The sequence below is a fragment of the Prosopis cineraria genome, unplaced genomic scaffold (genome assembly GCF_029017545.1).
Source record: "Prosopis cineraria cultivar Desert tree isolate PC_DT_omini unplaced genomic scaffold, ASM2901754v1 PC12, whole genome shotgun sequence".
Lineage (NCBI taxonomy): Eukaryota > Viridiplantae > Streptophyta > Magnoliopsida > Fabales > Fabaceae > Prosopis > Prosopis cineraria.
The window spans coordinates 6,559,841-6,585,532 of NW_026555343.1; the positions used below are offsets into that span (position 1 = coordinate 6,559,841).

Genomic DNA, 25,692 nt, shown 5'->3' on the forward strand with positions numbered 1-25,692 from the left:
AGACCTTTAGATTTTAAAATAAAAATCGACTCTCTTAAATTAATCTAATTTATAAAATATATTGATACTTAGCATACACATACATGCATGTAATTAAATCCAAACTACTTAGCTTTTAAAATCGTTTAATTTATATTAATTTAACTCCTTACATTGTGTTTTATCTTTTTTTTGTTCCTTTAATTTTTTTTTAATAATTACACTTTTTTATCAATTTACATTTGCATGGTTATCATTAATATTTTGTTATCTATGTTAGTAGATTTTAACAGTGTTACCTACTCTTTAAACAATGAAGACTAAATTAATATAATTGAGGCCAACTTAAATGACTAAATCAATAAAAATTAAATTATAGAGATTGAATTGATATTTAATTTAAGGCAAACTTGAAAGACTGAAAGTTTTATCATCTCTTATATTTCTTCCATACTGAAAATACTTCCACCAAATCATAAAATACAACATCTTTTAAAAGTTTTATTTAGTCTAAAAAATAAAATATTAGGTAGTTTTTATAATTATTTTTCAATTATACTCCTACTTGTTGGTAAAAATATATATATATATATATATCCCTTCTTCATTTAATACTCTTATTGAAAAGTGATGTATTAAAATTTTAATTGTCATTATTAAAAAATTTATATAGAATTTTTAATAAGTATATAATTAAAAAGATTAATATTTTTAAGATATTATTGTTCTACCTAGCTTTTTTTAAAAAAATCTTGGAGTATTTACTAATAACCTATATTATAGTCCAGAGAAAGTATAAGAAATAAATAACTATTTTTTTCAATACTATAAATTTTAATCTTGTTAGTTAAATGATTTAAATACATCACAATTTGTTTTTCTTTAAGAAAAGTCCCTAGTAAAATCATTAAAGGGAGTCAAATCTTAATTAATTCACCATAATTAAATAAAAGTAAAACAAGAAAAGTTTATTAATTACACTCCTAATTTTCTCCAATTCTTTTATATTTTAGGACAAAAATTATTAGAGTCTAACAACTCTAATGGGAATTGGAGTTAGGAGTATAATTTATTTTTGGTTAAAGTATACTTTTAATCTTTTAACTTTATATAAAATTTTAATTTGATCATTTAATTTTATAAAGTATTTTTTAGCCCCTTAATTCTAACATCTTTAGTTTTAAATGATTATTTTTTATTTCAATCATTTTTATTTTTAAAAAATTAAACTTAACATATCAACATTTAAAAAATATTTTTGTCAATATTCAAAAATTCAATGTAAAAATTTGTTAGGATAAAATTAATAGTGTTAAGGTTAAATGACTAAAAAAATACTTTATAAAATTAAGAGACAAAAATAAAATATTGTATAAAGATAAATAATTAAATATATACTGTAGCCTTTTTTTTTTACCATTTATTTATTTGCCTGAATTTTTTTACCATTTATTGAAAATTAAAAAATTAGTTAAATTTAATAAAAGTTATTAAATGTGAATTTTCAACATTACCTCTATTTATTTTATGAATTTATGTCCCACTTAATTAATCCCTAATTTAAAATGGCTTTTCTTTTTATTTTCGAACAGATAAAAATTTAAAAAACAAACGTAATTAATGCTTGAAAAAGTTGATATGGGATTTATATTAATGGGCCTTATATAAAAATAGAAAACATATAAGAAAATCAGAATGGTGTTTTTGTTTACTTAATAATTTTCTTTATTTCTCATTTTCCTTTTTCAGAATCAACTTGGAAGATCACGAGCCCAAGGCTCGTCAATCAGAGGTTCGTGAATCATTTGCAGCTGATGATCACAACCAAGACCAAAATTTGTTAGTAAATCATTGTAATTTTTAATCTTAAAATCTGTATTTTTTTATGAAACTGTAGTTTAAGAATTTTATAAACCATTTTCTCAATTGAAAATTCCTTTTATAGGTACGATGTGTTCTTGAGCTTTAGAGGGGAAGATACTCTCACATCTTTCACTTCACATCTCTACTCCTCTCTGTGTGATGCTGGAATTACTGTTTTTAGAGATGATAATGAGATTTCCAAAGGAAACGATATTAGGAGTGAACTATGGCGAAGTATTGAAGGTTCTAAAATTTCGATTATCATCTTCTCTAGAGACTATGCCAGTTGAAGATGGTGTCTTCAGGAACTCTCAAAAATCATGGAGATTCGTCGAACAAAAGGTCAAGTTGTTTTACCTGTGTTCTACGATGTTGATCCATCAGAAGTTCGTCGTCAAACTCAAACATCTTATTTCGGAAAAGCATTTCAAGATCTGATACAAAGAGTTTCCCCCAAAAAAGACGAAGTTTCGAGGTGGAAGACAGCTCTCGATGAAGCTGCGGGCATTGCTGGGTTTGTCGTAGTTACTGATTCCAGGTAATATTCTGATATTTGATTCGTTTATTTCTTTTCAATTTTCAAGACATGCATAAACCCTGCTAGTCGAACTATACAGATTCTTGCTACAGTCCGCAAACCCTTAGCACATGCAATTTTTGTATAGATCAAGTATTAATTAAAGTATCACAAATAGCATCATTTGTTATGTAACATCAAGAGATAAATACAATTTATTTTTCTTCTATAGATGAAAGTATGTTTTTGGTACATAAACATTACACACTTTTAATTCTGCGCCTTAAGAATTTCACCTTGTCTCTATTCCCACTTTCCCATCTATATATCCAGTGACTTGTGGAAAATGAAAATTGTCTCATTCTATTCCCCCACAAAAGCACTGTCCTCGAAATGCGTGTCTCATCTTAAATATTCACACCTCAGAGATGTAAGGTTTTATATGATGAACTATCATTTCACTTGATGTTTAATTTTTTTGTGTTTGCTGTTGACACTTATAGTTTCAGGGGTTTTTCATTGTTCTAGTTCCCGATATAGTTATTTCTATTGTAGTTTGTTTATAGTGTCTGCTCTAATTCTGATACGTGTTGCTTTCAATCGCATGACATGTTTTGTTTATAATAATGTTTCTATCATCCATGCTCCTTTTCTGCTATATTTGTTAATAATGCAGGGATGAAAGCGACTATATTAAGAATATTGTTGGGCGTGTTAGTCAAATATTGGACAAGAATGACTTGTCTATTCCTGACCATCCTGTTGGAGTGGAGTCTCGTGTTCAAGATTTGATTAAAGTGTTAGAAAGCCGTTCATCAAATGATGTTCTCTTCCTAGGGATATGGGGGATGGGTGGTATCGGTAAAACAACCATTGCCAAAACCGTTTATAATAAAATTGGCCGTAAAGATTTTGAGAGCACATGTTTTCTTTCAAATATTAGGGAAGAGTGGAAGAGAGACAATGGTCCAGTTAACTTCCAGCAGCAACTTCTTTCAGAAATATGTAAAACAAAGATGACAATATATAGTATTGATTCCGGAAAAATCATATTAAAAGAAAGACTTCGCCGAAAGAAAGTGCTAGTTGTGCTTGATGATGTGGATGACTTGGCGCAACTAAATACTTTATGTGGAAGTGGTAAATGGTTTGGTCTAGGAAGCAGAATATTCATAACAACTAGAGATGAACGTCTGCTAAAATACCTTGAAGTGGCCCATATATATGAAATGAAAAACATGGACCAAAATGAATCTATTGAGATTTTCAGTTGGCATGCGTTTAAGCAACCAAGCCCAAGAAAAGAATTCATTGAACTTTCTAGAGACATAGTTCATTATTCTGGAGGACTGCCACTAGCTCTTAAAGTTCTTGGTTGTTTTTTGTTTGCCAGGGAAGAGATGGAGTGGAAGAGTGCATTGGACAAAATAAAAATAATCCCCCATGATCAAATTCAAAAGAAGCTGAAAATAAGCTTTGATGGTTTGAATGATGATATGGAGAGAGAAATCTTCCTTGATATATCTTGCTTCTTTATTGGAATGGATAGGCATGACGTCACACAGATATTGAATAGCAGTGGATTTTTTGCGGACATTGGAATTGGTGTCCTTGTGGAACAAAGCCTTGTAACCATTGATGAGAAGAACAAGCTTGGTATGCATGATTTGTTGCGAGATATGGGAAGAGAAATAATCCGTGAAAAGTCACCAAAAAATTTTGGGAAGCGTAGTAGGTTATGGTTTCATGAAGATGTGATTGATGTACTATCAAAAGATACGGTAAGGACTTTTCTATGCTATATTTATCATTCTGTTATAAAAAGTATAATGAAACAGATGAATTTGGCATATAAACCTTATAGTTTTGAAACTTGTCATGAGAAAATTAAAAGTAGGCTTATTTGTCATTAATTTTTCTTCCAGGCACAAATTATTCATTTTAAAACTCAGTTGTTTCAGTTACTTTTTCTGCGAACTTGCTTGTGACATAGGTTTACCTCTGGTTTTTTTTAGCAAACAAGTAAGAGGTAAACACTTAAGTTTTTATATATGTTCTCTTGTTCGCAGGGTACAGAATCTGTTGAGGGGCTAGCTCTGAATTTGCCACAAGATGATAAAGTTTTTGGTACCAAATCATTTGAGAAGATGAAGACACTTAGACTACTTTGTCTTGATAACGTGAAACTTGTTGGAGAATATAAATACATTAGTAGTGAGCTCAAATGGCTTTATTGGCACAACTCTCCTTTGGAATACATCCCTGCCGACTTTGATCAACATAATTGAGTTGCTATTGAGTTAAAATATAGCAACCTCAGACAAGTCTGGGAGGTACCCCAGGTATGTATACTTAAGTTGTTGGCATCAGGGATGGAGCTTAATATTATAATTTGTTTTATTGCATAAGTTCTTGACAGATCTTCATTTCAGATTTTTCTGATAGCTTCTAGTTGAATCGTTCTTCATCTCTGTTCTTGAGCTAAGCTACTAAATTTTCTTTGATTTACCCTGTTTTTTTTTTTTGGACTCCTTGCTATTGGTATAGCCATTGCACCATTATAACAAATTATATGTAAGCATAAATTTCAAATGAAGAGTTAGGGAAATATATAGTTGGTCTAGATGAATGATTTTACATGAAATTGTAGTTGCTATTAAGTTAAAATACATCAACTTTAGACATGTCTTGAGGGGACGCTAGGTTATGTATGAAGTTTATCATTAGATTTTGTTTTATTTTATTACTTCCGAATGTATCCTCATTTCAAATTTTAGTTGTTCTACATGATTAATCTTGCTTCCATGCTATTTTTGGGCAGAGCTATTGATTTTTCTTCAAAATTTACTTTCATTTCTACTCCATGCTGTAGATCTAGGCATTCCACCATCATAATTAATTGTGTAACAGTGTAAGCATAAATTTCCATTAAAGTCTTAGGAAAATATATAATTGTTCTAGATGAATGATTTCACACAATTATTTTTATCTATTTTAGTTTATTCAAGATTCTCTATTAATTCCCCTCTGAAATGTTCTTTTCGTAGTTATTAAATGCGCTGAAAATCCTCAATCTCAGCCACTCTCCTGAGTTGACGCATACACCTGATTTTTCCAAACTACCAAATCTTGAAAAGTTGATCCTCAAAGATTGTCCAAGGTTGTTGAAGATACATGATACCATAGGGCATCTTGATAAAATTCATATACTGAATTTGAAAAACTGTACTGGCCTTTATAGTCTCCCAAATAGTATTTATAAATTGAAGTGTTTAAAAACTCTCATTCTTTCTGGCTGTGAGAATATTGAAAAGTTAGAGGAAGAAATAGTCCATATGGATTCTTTGACGACTCTAATAGCAGAGAACACTGCAATAGCGCAAGTGCCCGACTCTTTAGTGAGATCAAGGAGTATTAGATATATTTCTCTTTGTGGTTACGAAGGATTAGCACGTGATGTGTTTCCTTTTCTTACTTGGACAAGGATCGCTCTAAGAAATAATCCTCTATCTCTTATTCCAACATATGCTAGCATGCCATCTTTGATGTCCTTTGATATATTGAATACCAGTAACCCTGGTTCTTTGATTTATAATAACCTGCCAAAGCTACAAAGCCTTTTGTTGGAATGTGCATCTGAGAATGGCATTGAAGTAAATGGAGGGGCCGCAAAAAATATGCATTCCCTGCATACCACAAATTGTAGAGGCATGGCAACAACACCAAATGCTTTAAAAATCTTGGATATTGAATCTTCTGTGTTGGCTGATCATCATAGTCTAGCTGGTGGCTTGAGGTCACAAAATTGTTTGAGACTTCTTCTGATTCACATTGGAAAGAATGATCAAGTGACTAGTACTCTTTCAGAGATGATTTTACAGGTTCTCTCTCTCTCTATATATATAATTCATTTTTATTTTTTAAACAAATCCTTACCCATTATGTAAATTTTTTAATAAAATTGAAAATGACCTTTCCACTTGCACAATTACATGGTTGAATTACAGTTTTTGCTTGTGTTATTAGGCAGGGATTGACTCCGAGAAATTATGGTGATGATTGTGTCCTCCCGGGTGACAAATAGCCCTTTTGGAAGTGTTTAAAGAGTGAAGAACATTCTGTAAAATTTAAAGTGCCTCAATTTAGTGGTCGTAATTTAAAAAGGATGACTATCTCTTGTGTATATTTCCGTTCAGGTGATTTGGGTAACAAGGCATGTGAATCTTCTATTAGCTTAATGATCATAAATTATATAAAGAAAACCTCTCTGCACTACAGGCAAGATTCGCTGACTTCCTTTGAAGAAGAAGAGTGGAAGAAAATAATGTCAAATCTAGACTCAGATGACCGAGTGGAAGTGATTGTAGTTTTTGGTAATGGATTCATTGTCAAAAGCACAGCAGTCTACTTGAAATATCAAGATTCATTTGATGATCAGATGTAGCATCCACCATCGACAAGTTCTTTTAGTTCCCTAGAACTCTATTATTTTGCGCCATTTTTTTAAGTTAACTTCGATCAAAGTTTTAGTTTCAAGGAGAAAAAGGTTAATTTTAATTACTAATTTTAATAACCCTGTTTTTTTGGTAGGTTTGAGGTTAACTGTTTTACTTTTCTATTTTTGTAGGTGGAGAACTGCGTAGAGAAGAAGAGAACATTTTTACCTTGTTTTTTCAATTACTAAGGAGCTTCTACTTCAAGAGTGGTTGTGTTCTCTATGAAGCATGTGAGCTGAGAAGCAATTAAGCAAATAATCTTAACCCTGAGAATTGTGTGAGCTTTCTTGTATATGATATGCTTGTAATAATGTATCCACAACAAGATGTCCTAGTGACAACATTGCCTTTCTTGTTTGGAGACGATCCAGACTCGATCTTAGTGTTGATTTTTTTTTTTTTTTTGGAACAAAAGTCAATTATATTAAAAGAAACGGTAAACGATTAATGCATATAAAAGCTCAAGGAATTCAAATTCCCTAGGCACAAAGGCAGGCACAGACTGAAAACAAACAGCCGAGGAAATATACAAAAGTAACGAATCAATCAAAAACCAAAGGTTTGAAATTAAAAACAAGTACAAATGCAATAAGAGCAGCAGACATAAAAGGAAAAACAATGAACACGATAGCTCTCCTCAGGTCTTCATGCAGGAATTGGGCACCAGTAAGTTGATATGAAAAACTGCTTCTCAACCTTCATTCATTCGAAGTCGATGAAGAGTCGAAAGAGTAAGAAGCAAAAGGAATGTTCCCGTAGGAACTGAGTTTCCTACGCTGGCAAAGAAAGGAAGGAAAGGTGAAGATAGTATCCAATAGGCTGCAATTGAACTTGACGTGGAGATACCTTGTTCCACCACAAGGGACATGTTTTGGCAGTACTGCAAGAAGGGTTTTTGAGTGGCTGCTAAGAAACTCAGAAACCCTTCTAACATTCACGGATTCTTAGAAACTCTGCGAAAACTAAGTCATCACCCTGCCATATTGCACTGATTTTGTTTGAAAAGGAGCAGCTAGTCAAAAAGGAGCCCGAGAAACAGCTGATTTTGTCCAAGACCAAGAGGGTTGAGATCCGTAGTCATTTGCACTCTGTCATTCATTGTTGAGATCCGTAGCTTCAGAGGGTTTGTGTTTTTTGTTGCCTTTAACTTTTATCAGCTTATTTTGGGCATGTACACAACTCCTGGCATTCACAAATTCAAATGAGAGAATTAAATTCAAGAACTTCTCAAAAACATTACTTACTAATAAAGACCAATACAAAATTGTTTGTTATTAAAATGATAACAATAGCTTATTTTTTGAATGATAACTTGTTAGTCCTTATTTATAAATAACTTGTCACACCTCAAAAATATGAAAATGACCAACTCAGGATATACACCTAAACACACATCCCTTCAACTTAAATTAAGAAATTTTTTCATTTTTAAAGTACTTATCACTTAAATGAAGCCTTAATATTTTGGTAAAAATTTTGATAAAATCTCCCCTATAAATAGGATCTCATAAAAATTTCATAAAAATTTTTGAACAAACATTATATCAACTAGGAGTTCAACTTCTTTCAGTCAACAAACAAGTATTTCATACAATAAGGACCCTAACCATAACCTATATTGAGCACCTAACATAATGCTTACAAATCATAATACATGAATTTAAATTTACATCATAAGAAAACTTAATCTACCATTCCCCTTATTGATCAAAAGAAGGTACAGCAACAATTAATGTATCTAAGATCAAAGAAATAATTTTTAGTGAATAACGTTCCAAGTTTAAATTGAAAAAAATATTGGGAAGAATATTAATGAGACAATTCTAAATTTAATAAAAATAATTATTACATATAACATAAATAAATATCTCATAAATCAGCAACTATGCATATGAGTAAACTATGGATGTGTGAATTTAAATAAAGATTATTAGAAATTTAAGTTCCATTGCTAGACTATAATATATCCTTTAACAAATATGACAACAATAAATAAATAATGTAACTAGATATATAAAATCCATATATGATAAAAGAGCAATTTATTTAAAAAAAACAATTTTAAATAAATAGAAGGTTTCAAAACTCATTCTCAACAAAACTTAATCAGAACGAATAACAAGGATAGACACAAAGTCTACGAGAGTAACTAACCAATTAAGCATAAATATACAATCTATAAAGGTAAGTAATTAATAAGCGCAGTTAAGAGCCACAAAACAAACACGACAAGAGGCCACTAATAACAAACATGACAAGTCACGAAACAAGCACGGTAGGAAGCTATGAATAACAAGCACATACACAAAGTCCACGAAACAAACATGAATATGATACTCACAAATACTAAGCTAACTAGGATTTAATTATGACATGACAAGGGTTAACAAAACTGCTATTAGCAACAAGCATCCTATATTCAATCCTATCGAAATGTTTTCAAACATGCACGAAATCAAATTATTATTAGAACACCATATCATCTTTCAAATATTGAAATTCACAAAAGAATGTTGTTGAACATTAAACTTTTTTGACATAAGTTCTTATGAAGGATGTTTTAAAGGCTTAATCTATTCCATACATGAATGTTTACAATCAATGTATAAAAAAAATAAATACTATCAAATAAAATTATTGTTTATGGCTAATTCTAAAATATCGATAAGAAAGTGATATAATTCGAACAACTTGCTTTGATGAAATTTACCTTATCAAAACCAATAGTTAAATTTAAAGGCATAACAAATATTAAAATATTATTTGTAAAAATAACTCTTACGGCATCCATTTAAAACATAATTCCAACTCTTTTTACAAAATTTAATATAATAAAATTTTTTTACATAAAATAATCAACGTAAAAAATTGAATGAAAATCATAAGATATAAATATATTTATAAATATATATTTAATTAAAATTTTTTATAAAAGAAACTGTGTTAGTCAGTGGTATGCTACTACTTTCATGTTTCCAAGTGCAAATTTAAACTTTAGGGTCAAACCTTTCTTGTTCAGCCAGTAACGACGTGAGCTAAGAAGAAGGAAGAGAGATCTTTGACACTGCACCAAAAAGAAAAATGAGAAGATTCGATGCACTCCAGCAGAGAAAATGACACGGCCGTGGTCTGAACTGTGAACGAAGGTTGGAGAAGACGCAGAGGAGTTTCGACCTCTAGACCTCTCTACAACTCAGAACAGGATCGAAGGAGGAAGATCAGGAGTTAGGAATTTGACAGAAATCTATGGCACACCTCTACTCCGGCAACGGCGGCAAGTCCAAATGGCGGAGAGACCATGGATCGGAGAAGGATAAGCGAAGCTTCTGGAAAAATAAATGTCCGATCAAAAAGTTAAATCAGAGGAAGAAAGCAAATGGTCATAAGGGCATATTCGTAATTTTGTCAGATTAATAGCAAAAGGAAAAATCATTTTGAACCTGAAACCTAAAAGGTATGTTTAAGAGCATATTATAGAATGAAAAAGAATAATCATTCATGAAATTAAATGCAGTGAAGTGAGACGAAGTGAAACATTCTATTGTTTGAAAGTTTCATTATAAACATAAATGATTTTATTTAAAAATAATTATAAAATTAATAAATTTAAATAATATATAATTATATTTTTAATTTTAAGGTAAGGATGAGTGAAAGGGTAAAAGAAAGTAAGAAAGATAAGAGTAATTTTATAAAAATATTATTTCTATCATATCATTTTTCTCTTTTGAAAGTCAAGAAAAATGAATTTAGGATGATAAGGAACAAATTAAAAAGCAACCCCAAACCATTTGATTCTCTTTTAAAATTTTCTTTCAAATAATGACACAAGACTTCTAACCATCCCATCTCATGTCATTCCATCTTAAAACAAAAAAAAAAAAAAAATACTCCCTAACATTATCTAATAATTGTGCAGTTGACAGAGACTCCACTAAACCACCAATTCTCTGCGTTCCCAAAATTAATAAAACTATAATCAAAATAACCAACCATAGACTTTAATTAATTAATAAATTTTTATTTAAACATTTTTTTAAATTCTGGGTTATTATATAATTCTCTAAGCAGGTCTATCATTCTCCCCATTCAAATTGACACATTTGATATCTCATGTCATCAGAGGTCGGAAGTCCGTGAAAGTTTAAGTGGCAAGAGCAGAGCACATAGAAAAGCCCAGGTGTCGATTGTACTTTTAAGGATTTTTTTTAACCATATCGCAAGCAGAAGATGAAGCCTTTCGTTTTAGATGTTTGCTTTGATCAGAAGCTGCCACCTCATGGACATAATTCAAGAACCAAGAAGGCGTGGATTAAGGCTGTTTGGTTTATATTTTCAAAAAATATTTTTATTTTTAAAAACAAAAAAAAAATTTGAATAAGAGTTTTGGATTTAATTGTTTTTTTTTTGTTTTTTCCAAACATATTACATTTTGATTATTGAAAAATATAGTTAGTTTAATTAATTTCTGTTATAAATCATCAAGAAGGCATTGGAGGATTAAATTTTCGTGATTTTGGCATATCAAGACTTGATGATCGAATCATTGCAACAAGGCAAAGAGATGGAGAAATATTTCCGCTTGAGACAGCTAGTAGAGTTTGAAGATGACACCTCAAATGGACGCCTGTCACAAAAGGTTTCCAAAAAAATCTTCCTCATCGACATAAATTCTCCAGCCAGAAAAACTATCTTTAGGAACATCAGATGAAGGAATATAATGTCAGAACAAAGAAACTCTGGCCAACAGAGAGAGTCAAACTTTCTGCGAAGAGGATCTTCTGGATGATAATAATTGAACTTCCAGTTCCAATCATAATCCACCAAGATACTATAATCAAAGCCATGAACGAACAAACTCAAGATAGTGAACAGACAAAGGAGCAAGAATGCTCCACATTACCAATGTGTAAGCAGTGATAAACGTTCAGCTTGAATGAAGAAATCAAAGCTAGCACCTGATGCAAAGGTTACGACTCCATGAAATTTATGCTCGGATGATAGCAACATGCGAACCTTTAAATGAAGCCATAAGCATCCCTTAGACAGCCTTGATCAAAATTCAGAAAAAAAAAAAACCAAAATGGTTAATAAATAGCCGAGCCATCTCTAAAGTATAAAGATCAACAGGTAAGCCATAGATATGTAACCAAAGATCAACTGTGTGGAAAGAAATCGACTAAAGAGGAGTAAAAGGCTGCCATTCTTTCAAGACAACTAAACCACCGTTAAGGAGCCAAGGACCATTTTGAAGCATGTAAAGATGACCTTAAGTCTTTTCAAAATAAAGAGTAAATTTATTTTGCACAAATTGAACCCCAGAAATAAATCCTTGAAGCTTCCAAAAATTATTTGTACAAGTCTGCAACTTTGATGGATGAAACTTTCTATTGTCCTAAATGATACCGTTCACATAGTGAGAGTTGTGCCAAGAAGAACTCCGGCCTTGAAACCGATGAGCCCATATTAGAAAGATTAAGAGAAAATCAGAACAAGAAAAGCAAAGAACGTAACAGAAGAAAAGATGAACAAGAAAGAAAAGTGAAACAAAGACAGAGGAAGCAAAGACGACAGAGAGACAGAGCTCTCCTCCTGCCAGTCAAATGTTGGATAAATTAATACATATGCTTGTAAGTGTGTTTAATTTGCTTGTATAAAAAAATATGCTAATAATATATGTTAGCCTTTGATGATGGGTTCCCTTTCTTTAAAAAAAAAGAGGAAAAAAAAAAGAAAAAGAAAAAAAACCAAATTTGTCTTCTAACAGCATTAAGGGAGAAAAAAATTTTCCTCGTGCAAAGCTTTACATTTTAATTCTATTCTCCCTCACATAGATAATCTATGGCCATCATTTACCAGATAAACATCAGTCTTTTTCACAATATATTTATGGTCTTTTTCACAATATATTTATGGGCAAAATCAACTGCAACTTCCACCTCATTTTCATGCTCAAAACAGGATACAAAGTTTTGCCATTCCTTATCACGACCAGTAGTTGCAGAATCTCTCTGGTTCGTAGCCTTTGTTAAATTCTTTAATATGACACACTAACACTAATAGGATATACAGATTACAGACATCATGATACCCTGTGGAGACAAATAGATAAAAAAAAAACACAGATGATCATCCTTTTTAAACCACAACCAATGATTTGAAGCACATTAAATAATGTTAAGGAGCCTTTGAGTAATGTGAGCTGTAGGTGTCCTGCTACTTCCAACAATGACATAAAACTTGATGTATTCTATCGTAAGGGTATTATTGGCATTGTGACCGTTGTCTATTTTTTTTATATATTTTTTGTCCATCAAACTACAAGCAGTTATGATGATACTAAATTACTAATTCTCTAGCTTTTTTTCTCTCTCAATTTTCTATCCTTTCATTTTTTTTTTCTGCAGCATCAATCATTCAAAGACAAGCAATCTTGATTTCAGCTCCATTACAGTGCAACCACCCCAGTCATGAAAGCTGATAGAATAGGGCAAGATTAAATTAGGGTTAAAGAAACTTTTATTTGGTCCAAAAAACTAAGATATCTACTAAGAAAGTGCCTCACATTCAAGAGCTAACAAGGAGTAGAACAGAACTATCACGGATCAATCAAAAGGCCAATTCCTCGCTTGCCACAGCTACAGTCCAAGGCTGAGTCAACATTCAGTTTGAGCTCACAAGCCAAATTGATACCACTTAGTCACAAGCTATCCATACAACTCATCCACTTCAAAGGGTCACCTAGAGCCACACAAACAATTAAACAAAGCTAAAATCCACTACCTACAGTAAAGGTAAAGAAAAAGTAAAGCCACCAATTCCAATTGATTGACAAGAATTTCACTCATAATCAACAAGATCATCTGATCAAATCCCACAACTGATGTGACCTTATTAGTAGGTAATTTATTTAATCTATAAATACTTTTGTAAGTACTCAATGAACCTAGAAATATGCCCTAGTTTTAGTGAACCTTTGGATCCAACTTATCTAAACTTTTTAAGCAAAAAAAAAAAAAAAAGTAAACTCGAAAAGGTATATAATTCTCTAAATTTACCATAAAATAGCTCTCAAATCACTAAAATATATGGAGTTATATCAATAACTCATTCAAACCATAACTGGATGTAGATTAAGTCCACACATGGGATCAATTACTTTATGTATCACAAATTGTCTTTTCCAATCTATAGGTCTTTCAACTTGGAATATATCTCCTTCAAAGAATTTCATGAAAAGTCTAGCATGGTCATTGAAACATTGTCAAACAGAAAACCTAATTTGAGGTAGCAAAAGTGGTCCTAAGAAAATCTCTACTGTAATGTCATGTCAGCAAAAAGGGATTAAGCAAAATCACTGTGGTTGCCCCATAATAATGATCATTGATAAACTATATAATAGATAGTAATAACAGAGAGGATGAAAGTGATAAAGAGAGTATTATGACATCATACCAGAGATGGAGGTAGACACGATGTGTCTGTCTTTGCTTTCCTCAACAAATAACAAAAAAGTGAAAAGCCCGGGAGTCAGAAAGCCTTCGACTTATCACTCTTTACTTACATTTTGCTTGTGTGAATCCCTGTTGCATTATCCAAAAAAAAAAAAAACATAGTATGCTTAAAGTAAGTAAAAGTGAACTTCATATTATGACAGCCCAATTAACTAAGATAAAAAAAAAAAAAAAGTACCTTTTCGTTTATGCTTTAACTTTATTCAGTGATGCTCAGCTTGTTAACTTCTCCATCATATACAAGATAGATTGCAGTCTTCTTCACAACATATTTATTTGCAAACTTAACTTCAACTTCCACCTCATTTCCAGGCTCCAAATTAGATATTATGTTCTGCCATTCTTCATCAGTAGAAAAAGACGTAGCATCTCGCTTGTAGAAATTCAAGGTAGCTTTTGTGAAATTCTTTAAAACAACACCAATAGGATACACAGATCCAATGCTATCTTGAAGACATGAATAGGTAATGTAGAGGACCATTCCTTTTAAGAAATGACCAGCAACTTGGGGAGCTTTAAATGATACTGAAAACCCATCATTTTCTAAAACTAGCCAATTAGGATAATTATCTCTCGGAAGAGAATATTCAAGCCCTCCATCACTCCATCCCTGATCCATGAACACAAGAAAGAGGCACCCGTTAATTGAGAGCAAAGAATTATCGTGACACCTTTGAACCATTTTGTACAAGACTCATACTAGCTCAAAATATCAATGCTAAATATTTGACACTCATGTTTGCTATTGAGGAAAAGGGTCAATTTAGGGTGCATTATTGCACATTAACACACACAAGATCATGATATTGTTCAAAGTATAATATAATGTACATATTAACCCTTAAATGATGAGAAAAGAATTATCTTGACACCTTTGAACTATTTTATACAAAACTCATACTAGGTCAAGATATCAATGTTAAATCTTTGACACTCATGTCTGATACTGCATAAAGGGTCAATTTAGGGTGTATTATTACAGATTAACACACACAAGTTCATGATATTGTTCAAAGTATAATATAATGTACATATTAACCCCTAAATGATATTCATTTAAGAACACTGTACATTCTTTTACATTCAAATTTCAAAACATTTTGTTACTTAATAGCTATTTAACATGTATAAGAAAGTTATTCTTCCAATATTGAGATAAATTATGCAGTAGTGGAGTAGAAAGAGAAGGAAAATAACCTTTGAAATACTCTTTAGAAGTGTATCCACAACTTTGTTGGACCCACCTACGTGCATTGTCAAAGAACTCATACATGCTGTTGACCTATCTGTGTGAACTTGCTCAGGAAATTCAACTAATTTTGGAGTTTTTTGACAATAAGCTCCAGATGTACTTTGTCTTGCTCCTAATTTCTCAATGCTTTTAGTGAATAAAGGATGTGATAAACACCTGATCAAAGATGGCATGATCTGAGATGCTCGGAACAAGGACTTTGAGTAACAGGTTGGTGACATCCAAGACAAAACAAGAGATGGAAATACATCACGAGATAATCCTTCATAGCCACACAAAGACACATATTTAATGCTTTTCAATTTTACTAATGAGAAGGGCACTCGTGCTATAGCAGTTCGATTTGCCACCAATGTTGTCAAAGATTCCATTTGCTCCATGTCTTCTTCAAGCTTTTCAATCTTTGAACAGCCAGAAAGATTAAGGGTCTTCAAAGATTTCAAGCTATATGTGCCTACAGGGAGATGGTTGATGCTCTTGCAGTCCTTTAAATTTAACAGAATAATATATTTAAGATCACCAATGGAATGATGAACTGCAGACAAACGTGGACAATCTTTGAGTATTAACTCTTCAAGATATGGTAGCTTTGAAAAGTTGGGTGTTTCTTTCAAGTAATAAGAATGACTCAAATTGAGAATTTTCAGCCACTCCAGCAACTGTGAAAGGAGAAAATTTTAGCATAAACTCTATAATAATGGAAAGAATAAAATAGATCAACGGAAATATATGTAACAACTGTCCCTAGTGTTTAATTCCAAACGATCATGGTAAATACCTGGCTTTTCTCCCATACTTCAGTAAGATTACTCCACTTTAAGTCTATGACAACTGTCTTTTCTAGACATAAGTCCATTGGCAAGTTTTTTAAGGGAAGTCCATGCCATCGAAGCCATCTCAGTTCTGTTGATAGATAACCATAGTCTCCTGCAAGTTGTACATGATCGAGTTGTAGCAAACGAAGTCTCTTCATCTTCTTAAATGCTTTCGTACTGAAGGATAATGAATTGTTCCTTGACATGTTTAAAGCCAATCCCTTGATGGCCATCGTTCCCTATAAAATTAAAGAAGGAAAAAAATAATACTCCAAAATCAAAAATTAAGTCAATGAAAATGTGAAATGTGCAATATGGGATAAGGTCTTAAACCCACAATTAGCAAATAAAAGATAGCAAGACCATACTCGATACTGTAGAAACAAGCATTAAATTTTATTTATAAAAAGGCAAGGAAATAGTGCAGTTTAGTCATTGAGAAATGTTCTTACATTGTTATTTCTCAACACATCAACAACATCATCATAAAACCATAATCTAGTACGCTTCTCAGGATCCTCTGGTGATTGCACACGAATGATTTCCCTTCCCATGTCACGTAGTAAGTCATGCATATCAAGCTTATTTTTGTTGCCAACTTTTACAAGGCTTAGCTCGATTAGACGAGTAATTCCAATTTCTGCATGAAGTCCACAACCGTTTAATATTTGTGTTGCATAGCTTTTATCCATACCAACAAAGAAACAACTTATGTCAAGGAATATATCTTTCTCCATATTGTCACTCAAACCATCATAACTTATTTTTAGCTTTTCATGTATTTGATCATTGGGAATTTTTTGTAATTTCTCCAAAACGCTTTTCCAAATAAATGCTTCTCTATCAAATAAATAGGAGCCAAGAATTTCAAGAGCAAGGGGCAACCCTCCAGAGTAAGAGACTATGCTTCTTGAAAGCGTAGCAAAATCCTTTTCTGGAATCTCTTGCTTAAATGCATGCCAACTAAAAAGCTCAAGTGATTCATTGTCGTCCATTTCTTTCACATTGTATACATGAATCACTTTAAGGATCTTAAGTAAATGTTCATCTCTAGTAGTGATAATTATTCTACTACCTTGGCCAAACCATTCTCGGCTTCCACATAATGCTTTAAGTTGATCTTCATTGTTCACATCATCAAGTACAACAAAAGCTCTTTTCTTGCAAAGCATTTCCTTGAGCAAAGTTTTTCCCATTTCTATATTTGGTAGCGTCTTCCTTCTTGCTTTTAAGATGCTTGAAAGAAGTTGTTCTTGCAAATAAGCTTGACCATTATCTTGCTTCCATAATTCCCTAACATTTGCAAGGAAACACTTTCCCTCAAACCTTTGACCAACTTCATTGTAGATGGCTTTAGCAATTGTTGTCTTGCCAATTCCCCCCATTCCCCAAATCCCTACTATGACAACTTCATTTGATTTACTTCTTAGCAATTGGATGATATCGTGCATACGAGGCTTTAATCCAACAGGATGGTGAGCAACAAACAAGCATTTGCTGTCGCCTAACTTCATTGTAATAGTTTCAACAACGTGGTCAATCAACTCGGTTTCAGTTCTGGCAACATTAACATTAGATGAAAATAAGTTCTACAGAGAATGCTTAAAGTGCATGCTTCAAATAATAATAGCAACAAAATGACAGACGTGTTGCCAGAAGAAGACATTCAAATAACTTGTTGAAATGACCAACCTGCTACTCCATTTTTTAGCTCGGCATCGTCAATGGTGTACACAATCAATTCCTTTTCCTTCAAGATTACTTGAATTACTATATCAACTGTTATGTCTTGACTAAATTAAACTTGAGCACAGATAAGATTCCTATGGAACATCTTGTGTTTTTTGCTATATATCACATACGACACAGATCAGTTATCTTCAGGTAATTATAGCTCATTTTAATTAGTTAAACATTAGATAAGTAATACAAGCAATAAATGATAATAAAACAAACAATAACATGAAGCAATAGTGAAATTTAATTGAATGTGACTACACAAGAGCTTTTGTAATTAATATGAAGAGACATTCCATGATGACCAAAATCCAAAAAAATCATTCTTTTACTCAAAATCGAGTAAAATTTAAGTTTACATCATTACACGTTCTGCTTCAGTTTTCCCCCAAAATATTAATTAACTAAACAGGTTTCTTATAATCTGCATAATTTTAATTTGAAGATCTTTAACTCTTTTTTTTGGGTGAAAGAAGAGTTTTAACTTTATATTATAATAATTGTTTAATTTGACATGAATAGAATTTTACATCTAACGACATTGATTTTGTCCTCCATAAATTATAGAAGAATTAGTGACGATTTAGCCTAAAATTAAGATTAAGAATTTGGTTATAGAATTATACTCCATCATATATGAAAGCCCCTTTTGTTGGCCAATCAATAATATATAAGAAGGTCATCATTACCAATTAAGTGCACCTCTCTTTCTCTCTCTTTTGGTGAAAAATGTAGTGCATCTTTTATAACTCTGCATTATTCTAATTTTGCTTTCATATACTCTTTTTGGTGAATTATTATACATCTAAATGCTTTATTATATATATTTCCAACTACTTCGAAAGCTTTTTTGGAAAGCGCTTGTTATGTGTGAAACCCAATTCAACCTTCTTTTTTGCTGCATTAACAGATTTCTATAAAAACATGAGCATTGTGGTAGTGGTAGCAAGATTACCAAGGGATGATTCATGTGATTTTTAATCATTAAGAGGCAGGTAAGTCAAAGAAGCTAGGAACTTAACCAGGGTTGCTCATAAATCTCATGTTGAAACCAATTTTTTTTTCTCTCTTTTCTTTTCTTTTCTTTCAAGATTTTTCTAAATGAAACTTGTATCCAAAAGAAGTCAAACTAGCTATGAAAAAAATAAACACCGAAAGGGATTTGACTATTCCTAACAGTAACAAGTAAAAGAAAATAAAAAAGCTAAAGTATTCTTTTGTCAGCTAACTTTATAAAAGGTTTCAATTTTTTGTCCTTTAATTTTATAGAATATCTTTTCAATCTCTTAACTTTGACACCATTAGTTTCAAATGTTTATTTTTTGTGCCATTCATTGTTATTTTAAAAAAAAATTAAATTTAATATGTCAACAGATGAAAATGTTTTGTCAACATTTAAAAATTTAATGTAAAAACTTTTTATAATAAAATTAACTGTATCAGAGTTAAAGAATTAAAAAGATACTTTGTAAAATTAAGAGATGAAAATGACCTTATGTAAAGTTAAGGGATTAAAATTATAGTTTAGTCAAATAAAAAATACCTGTAGGTTTGCATGTCCCAACCAGAAAAGTTGGCAGCCTCTGCAAGGGCTCTCTTGGTTGTCAATTCATTCACTTTGCTGCTTGATGTTCTGTTGACAAGTTTTTCCCATGTTTTTCCAAAAGCATTTTGTTGTTTACGAACTTCAAATGGCCGAACATCGTAAAAGATAGGCAATACCTCTTGATAAGATGTTTTGTAACACTCCATGATTTTTTGTAATTCTTGCAAGCACCAACTAGAACCAGCATAATTTTTTGAGAATATAATTATTGAAATTCTAGAACTTTCAATGGCTTCCAGTAACGAAGAAGAAATATTATCTCCCCCTTCAATTCGTTCTTCATCCATGTAGACCTCAATACCTGCTTGCTTTAGAGCAGTGCAAAGATGAGTAGTAAAAGATTTACGTGTATCTTCACCTCTAAAACTCAAAAATACATCATAGCTATATTTGAGCTTCTGTCTTTTACCATAGCTATAGGCTCCCCATTCCTCCCGCAATAAATCATGAACATAAAACTTGTCATTCACGACCTTTACAAGGTTTCGCTCAATGAGTACATTCATTCCTATTTCCAAAGGAAATCTCGATCCTTTTAACAATTGTGTAACATCATGTTTACTTTGGTCCTCATAAATATAAGCTATGTTATAGAATAAATCTTTCTCTGGGTCAGTTAAAAAGTCATAAGTAAGTCTACACATCGTTGTAATTAGACCAGGATATGATGTAGCACTGTCCAATAATTTATTCAATACAATTTTCCACTCCGGTATTGTCCTTTTATGCAAAAGAGAGCCAATTATTTCAAGAACCAATGGTAGGCCAAAACATTTAGAAACGACTTTCTTTGAAAGATTCTCAAAACCCTTCGCTGGAGGAAATTTCTTAAATGCGTACAAACTGAACAGCTTAAGAGACTCATGACTGTCTAACACTTTCATTTCATACGATGAGTCAACAAAGCCGATAGAGGGAGACATCTGTCTTGCTATAAGGAATATCAAACTCCCTTTACCAAACAACTTTCTACTTTTACGCAATACATGGCAAATATAATCATCAACATCAGTATCATCTACATCATCAAATATTATTAGGACTCTTTTACGGGGTGACATGCATGTCAATAAGACATCATTTGCCTCTATTTCAACTCCAGAAGTATCTGAACAAAGTTGTTGCCTAACATCTTTTATAAATTGATGCTTATCGGTTTGATTTTGCAAGAAAATCTTCCCTTCAAAATTGCCACCAACTCTATCATAAAATTCTTTGGCAATTGTAGTTTTACCAATACCTGCAGGGCCCCAAATTTCGACCATGAACAAATCTTTCATCATAATGTATTGCCACCCCAAAAAATCAAGCAATTTTCTCATACGAAGCGATAACCCTACTTGATGATATGGACGATCCTCAAACATAACATTGTGGAACATGTGTAGACATGATTGATCTGCAATACCGTTACTGATTTTATCCCTGTGTAGGTAGTTAAAATTAGATCTAAAAGACAAAGGCACGTATTTTGAAAAAAAAAATAATATGTATATATCTATATAAAAAATGTAAACCCAGTACGTTTAAATTCCTTTATTAACAACATTTCTCGAGTACGACTGCTTCATCGTGTTGTGCATGTGTGTTTGCTCATCTCTTTAGCACAGGGGATTTGATTAGTGACGTAATTTTTCATCACAAAATCCAATACAACTACTCTTTAATATACCCGTTAAATTTTTTTTTTAAACTAAGTTTATTATATATATATATATATATATATTTATGCAATTTTGGGTTCTTGGTGGTTGTTGACAATAGGTGGCTCACCCTTATTCCTCATCTCAAATCCTTTTAAATTGCACACTACAGGACATGATGAGGCACGGAAAAGGTGATGAAGTGCATGAACTTCAGGAGGCAAAATCGAGCCAGACGCAAAGGAGGGGATTTCTATTTTTGGGATCCAATTATTGGTTGGGCTCTTTGAAATGCCAGGTTTTTGGGATATCTTTTGATTTTATTGAATCTGTTTTGTGAGTGTTGATTAACGTTTCTGGACAGGGATGGTGATATGCTGGCCCCCAACAGTGGAGAAACACCATGGTGGACGATTTCGAGTTCCAGATTTTTTTTTAATTTGACAAGGACATTTTTTTGCACAACTATTTGAGGAGGACATTACAGTAATTTAATACTTTTTTGATTGAAAATTGCATTTATATCTCAAAAAGAGATTACATCAAGGATATAATTACTAGTAGGGCTCTTTCATCAACCGCCTCTTCTTATATAAGAAGTAGAGAGAGATTAAAGATATAAAAATTGACATTTAAATTATGAGACAGTTTTGCCAAATAGTCAGCATAAGTATTGAACTCTATCAATATGGTGAATAGATAGACTCCAATACTACGATACAAAAGACAGGCATCATCTACAGTATCCTTAAAAGATAAGATTTCTCACACGCTTTGGTCACAAATAAAATAGATTCAATACAGTCACAAAAAAAGTCCACAGAGCGCATGACTTCGGCCCAGCAACAGTAATGTAATACTATTATAACCTAATTTAATACTATCAAACTTTTATTATAACCTAATTTTATTTCATTTTCATTTCCAATTCTGATTCTTTTATTTAGTGTTTGGAGTATTTATTGTTGTAAAAAGTGATTATTGCCATAGTTGGCCAAAAGCACAATCTGAAAGATCAGCAAAAGGAGGATTAATTACCCAAAATCAGAAGACAGAGTGTAGCCATGTGAGGAAGCAGCTTCAACGATGGCTTTTCTCGAATCTAAAAGCAACGCGGCTTCAGTATTGGCTTTTCTCGATTCCAAATCGAAATCCAAATGCCACGATTCTGATCTTCTCAAATCCATACCCTCCAACTGCTCACGTACCTGCTCCTCGCTCACTCCACAGAATACAGGCAACACTTTTGTATTCATGATCTTTTGGCTCCTCCTTATATTCATCAGTCCCTTGAGGAATACATCGGACTCCACGAAACCTGGTGTGAAAACAACCACAACCATTCTGAACCTTGCTATCTCAGTTATCGAAAACACCCCCTTCTGATCATCAATCAAAGTTTTGATTTGAAGATCCCTGAAATAGTTTCTTAATTCAGCTTTTGCAGGATGATCGGGATCACTCACAGTTAAGAAGACATCGTAAACCAAATCCGATGCGACAGTGGAGGATGAAGAAGCAAAGCAAGACATGGTTGACTTCAAGAGAGAGAGACATGAGCAGAGCAAGGCCTGGTCCAACTATGCTTTTATTTTCCCGTACATTGCGCAATTTCCCCGACATTGCCTGAAAAGTTTCTTCTCTCCTTCCACGTGGATGCAAAAGTTGTTGGGAGAATTATTTACAAATTTCACTTTAAATAATTAATTATTCTCAACTCTACTGATAACTGAATTTTAAAAAAATAACAATACAAATTGAAATTAATAATAATAATGATTTTTAAATTAAAACAATCAAACAAATTTTTATTTTATTTTATGTTAAAAAATTTTAAAAATTATATTATAAAATAATTTTTAAAAGTAGAAAATAAGAATTTAAACCAAACATAGACTGAGGCCCTATTTTTAAGTGAAAAAACTTAGCAGTAAAAAAAAAATAAAGATTGTGCTTTTAAAATTTAAAATGCCTTTTATTTTATTTTTTCAATGACACATCAGTCAATTTTTTATTGAATTAGAATTAGATTTCATGACCTACAGTAGAATTAGATTCCATTAATCTTGATAGAGTCAAATTTCATTGAGAAAACAAATCAGGCATATCAAATAAGTTAACTAAATAATTTCATGTCTAATTTTATTTTCCTTCTTACAATTCTAAGATACTAAATGTGACCTAAAATTTCACCTCATTTCTTTATAGAACCATAAAATAATTATTTTTTTTCGTGACCATGAGTGTACTCCAGTTCGTTGCACCATCAAGAACTAAATAATTACTGTTACTGTATTACTAATTACTAGTACATTGTATTGTGTGTAGAGAGTAGCTCTAGCTCTTGGAAAAAAACAGATGGGAAAAAAATTATTTAACACTTGATGGTGCCACGAATTGAATTACACCCGTGTTTAATTAAAAAAATAATTATTTTATGGTTCTACAAAAAAATGAGGTGAAATTTTAGAGTCTATTTTATTTATATTGATATTTTTTATTTTTAAAATTATTTTATAATATATTTTTTAGAATTGCTTTTTAAAATAAAAAAATTTGTTTGGTTATATTAATTTAAAAATAATTTTAAAATTAAAAAATAGGTTAATAATGATGGTCGTCTAAGGACTGCAGTTAATATTTTCATTTTTTAAAAAAATAAAAAGAAAAACAGTTTTAAAAATATTTAAAATCAAAATACTTGTTCAAATGAGTTTTTCAAATTTTGTCTTTAAAAAATAGGAAAAAATTTTTAAAAACAGAAGTTAAATAGAATTAATCTCTTAAAAAATATTACATCTTTCTAATTGTATTCTCATTAAATATTTTATATAAGTGCTTTAATGGTGAATAATTAAATAGGGGTATGTTGGGAAAAATAATTATAATAAAGGATAAATGAGTAAATTAATCTTAAACTTTAGGTTTAATAGCATCATAAACTTTAAACTTATTTATCATATAAATTGTTCTCTTAACTTTTAAAAATAATTTAATCTAACTTTTATAATTAATAAAAGTTAATTTTAATTATTAGTGAATAAAAAATAATTTATGAGTTATAATAAGTTATTCAAAAATCATAGATAACGATTAAAAAAATTTAAAAAATTGCAATGAAATCGTCATGAATTAAGTTCATGTGCAGTTATGGTGGAAACATCCAATTTCGGACCTTCGATAATCAACTTGCTTATGTCGGCTGTGATGTCAATATCATCTTGATTCCAATATTGAGTTAGTAAAATGATAATTAAATCTTTTAAAATATATAAATAATAATTTAATCATCTATAAATATTATAATTTTTTTAAAATTTTTATAAATTTTTGTATTATTAACAAATTATATATATTATTAAATTATTTTTATTAAAAATAAATTATTTATATTTTTTTATATTCACAATAATATAATAATAAATAAAAAATTTAACATGTAAAGTTATAATTTACTGTTATATTATTAAGAATTTAAAAAAAATTACAAACAAAAAAAAAGTTATAAATAATTTATTTTTAATAAAAATAATTTAATAATTTATATAAATTTATTAATAATAGAAAAGTTCATAAAAACTTTAAGAAAATTATAACATTTTAAAATATTAAATTATTATTTATATATTTTAAAAAAATTTATTATTATTTTTTCTATTAAGTTCTCCTCTGTATGATGCCGAAGCTTTCTCGTCTCTCTCTGCATTTAATGCTGATGTTTTTGTCAACAACTCACACCTTTTCAATGAAGTTACGCGTTCCGTCTTTAAATATAAAATATTTTTAATCAAATCAAATAAATTAATAAAAATTAATTATTTAATTAAAAATACAGTAATATTTTAATTTTATTTTTAATAAATTTTTATTTTTAAAATAAATTAATGAAAATACTTGTCTTAATAATTTATTCATTAACCAATAACGATTCATTTAATTAAAAAAATATGTTAACATCTTTTTCTATTTAAAAATAAAAATAATTTAAAAAAAATTTATATATAAAGACAGAAGGAATACATTGAAACAGAGGAAGATAATTAACAAGAAGAAGAGGAAAACACGCTTTCTGCCATCAGCGCAGTTTCCTATAAACTCCTCATAAACTAATAACTTCTGACTAAGCCACACTCCCGTTATTGTTCCGTGATGGGTCTTTGTATGTATTCAATACTTCCACATTGACGCGGAAAGAGAGGAGAAATTCACCAGTTAGCATGTGTAATATATTTTCTCTAATATTTTTTACAATATTCCAACTTTTTAATTT

At 31.0% G+C, this 25,692-nt stretch overlaps 1 protein-coding gene and 1 pseudogene across 12 annotated transcripts; one reads left to right on the top strand and one right to left on the bottom strand.

The window, feature by feature from the left end:
- The first annotated feature begins 1,731 nt into the window (after positions 1-1,731).
- On the top strand, positions 1,732-7,242 carry LOC129288837 (disease resistance protein RPV1-like; annotated as a pseudogene).
- Positions 7,243-7,380: 138 nt separating this feature from the next.
- LOC129288832 (disease resistance protein RUN1-like) lies at positions 7,381-23,028 on the bottom strand. 12 transcript variants are annotated; one of them, XM_054925609.1, is made up of 12 exons: positions 22,461-23,023; positions 19,717-21,204; positions 17,512-17,993; positions 16,889-17,076; positions 16,400-16,675; positions 15,567-16,280; positions 14,548-14,979; positions 14,311-14,438; positions 13,421-13,596; positions 11,470-11,905; positions 9,862-10,181; positions 7,381-8,037 (listed from the first exon to the last, which is right to left on the bottom strand). In XM_054925609.1, the coding sequence occupies exons 1-7, from the start codon at positions 22,952-22,954 to the stop codon at positions 14,569-14,571; spliced, it is 4,053 nt and encodes a 1,350-aa protein (XP_054781584.1). In that variant the 5' UTR covers positions 22,955-23,023; the 3' UTR covers positions 7,381-8,037; positions 9,862-10,181; positions 11,470-11,905; positions 13,421-13,596; positions 14,311-14,438; positions 14,548-14,568. The 12 variants fall into 12 exon arrangements, with proteins under 12 accessions (XP_054781584.1, XP_054781581.1, XP_054781589.1 ...); XM_054925606.1 differs by having other exon boundaries at positions 11,470-11,686; positions 11,814-11,905; positions 16,889-17,993; XM_054925614.1 differs by having other exon boundaries at positions 16,889-17,993; positions 19,717-21,019; positions 21,120-21,204; positions 22,461-22,486.
- Positions 23,029-25,692: the final 2,664 nt, after the last annotated feature.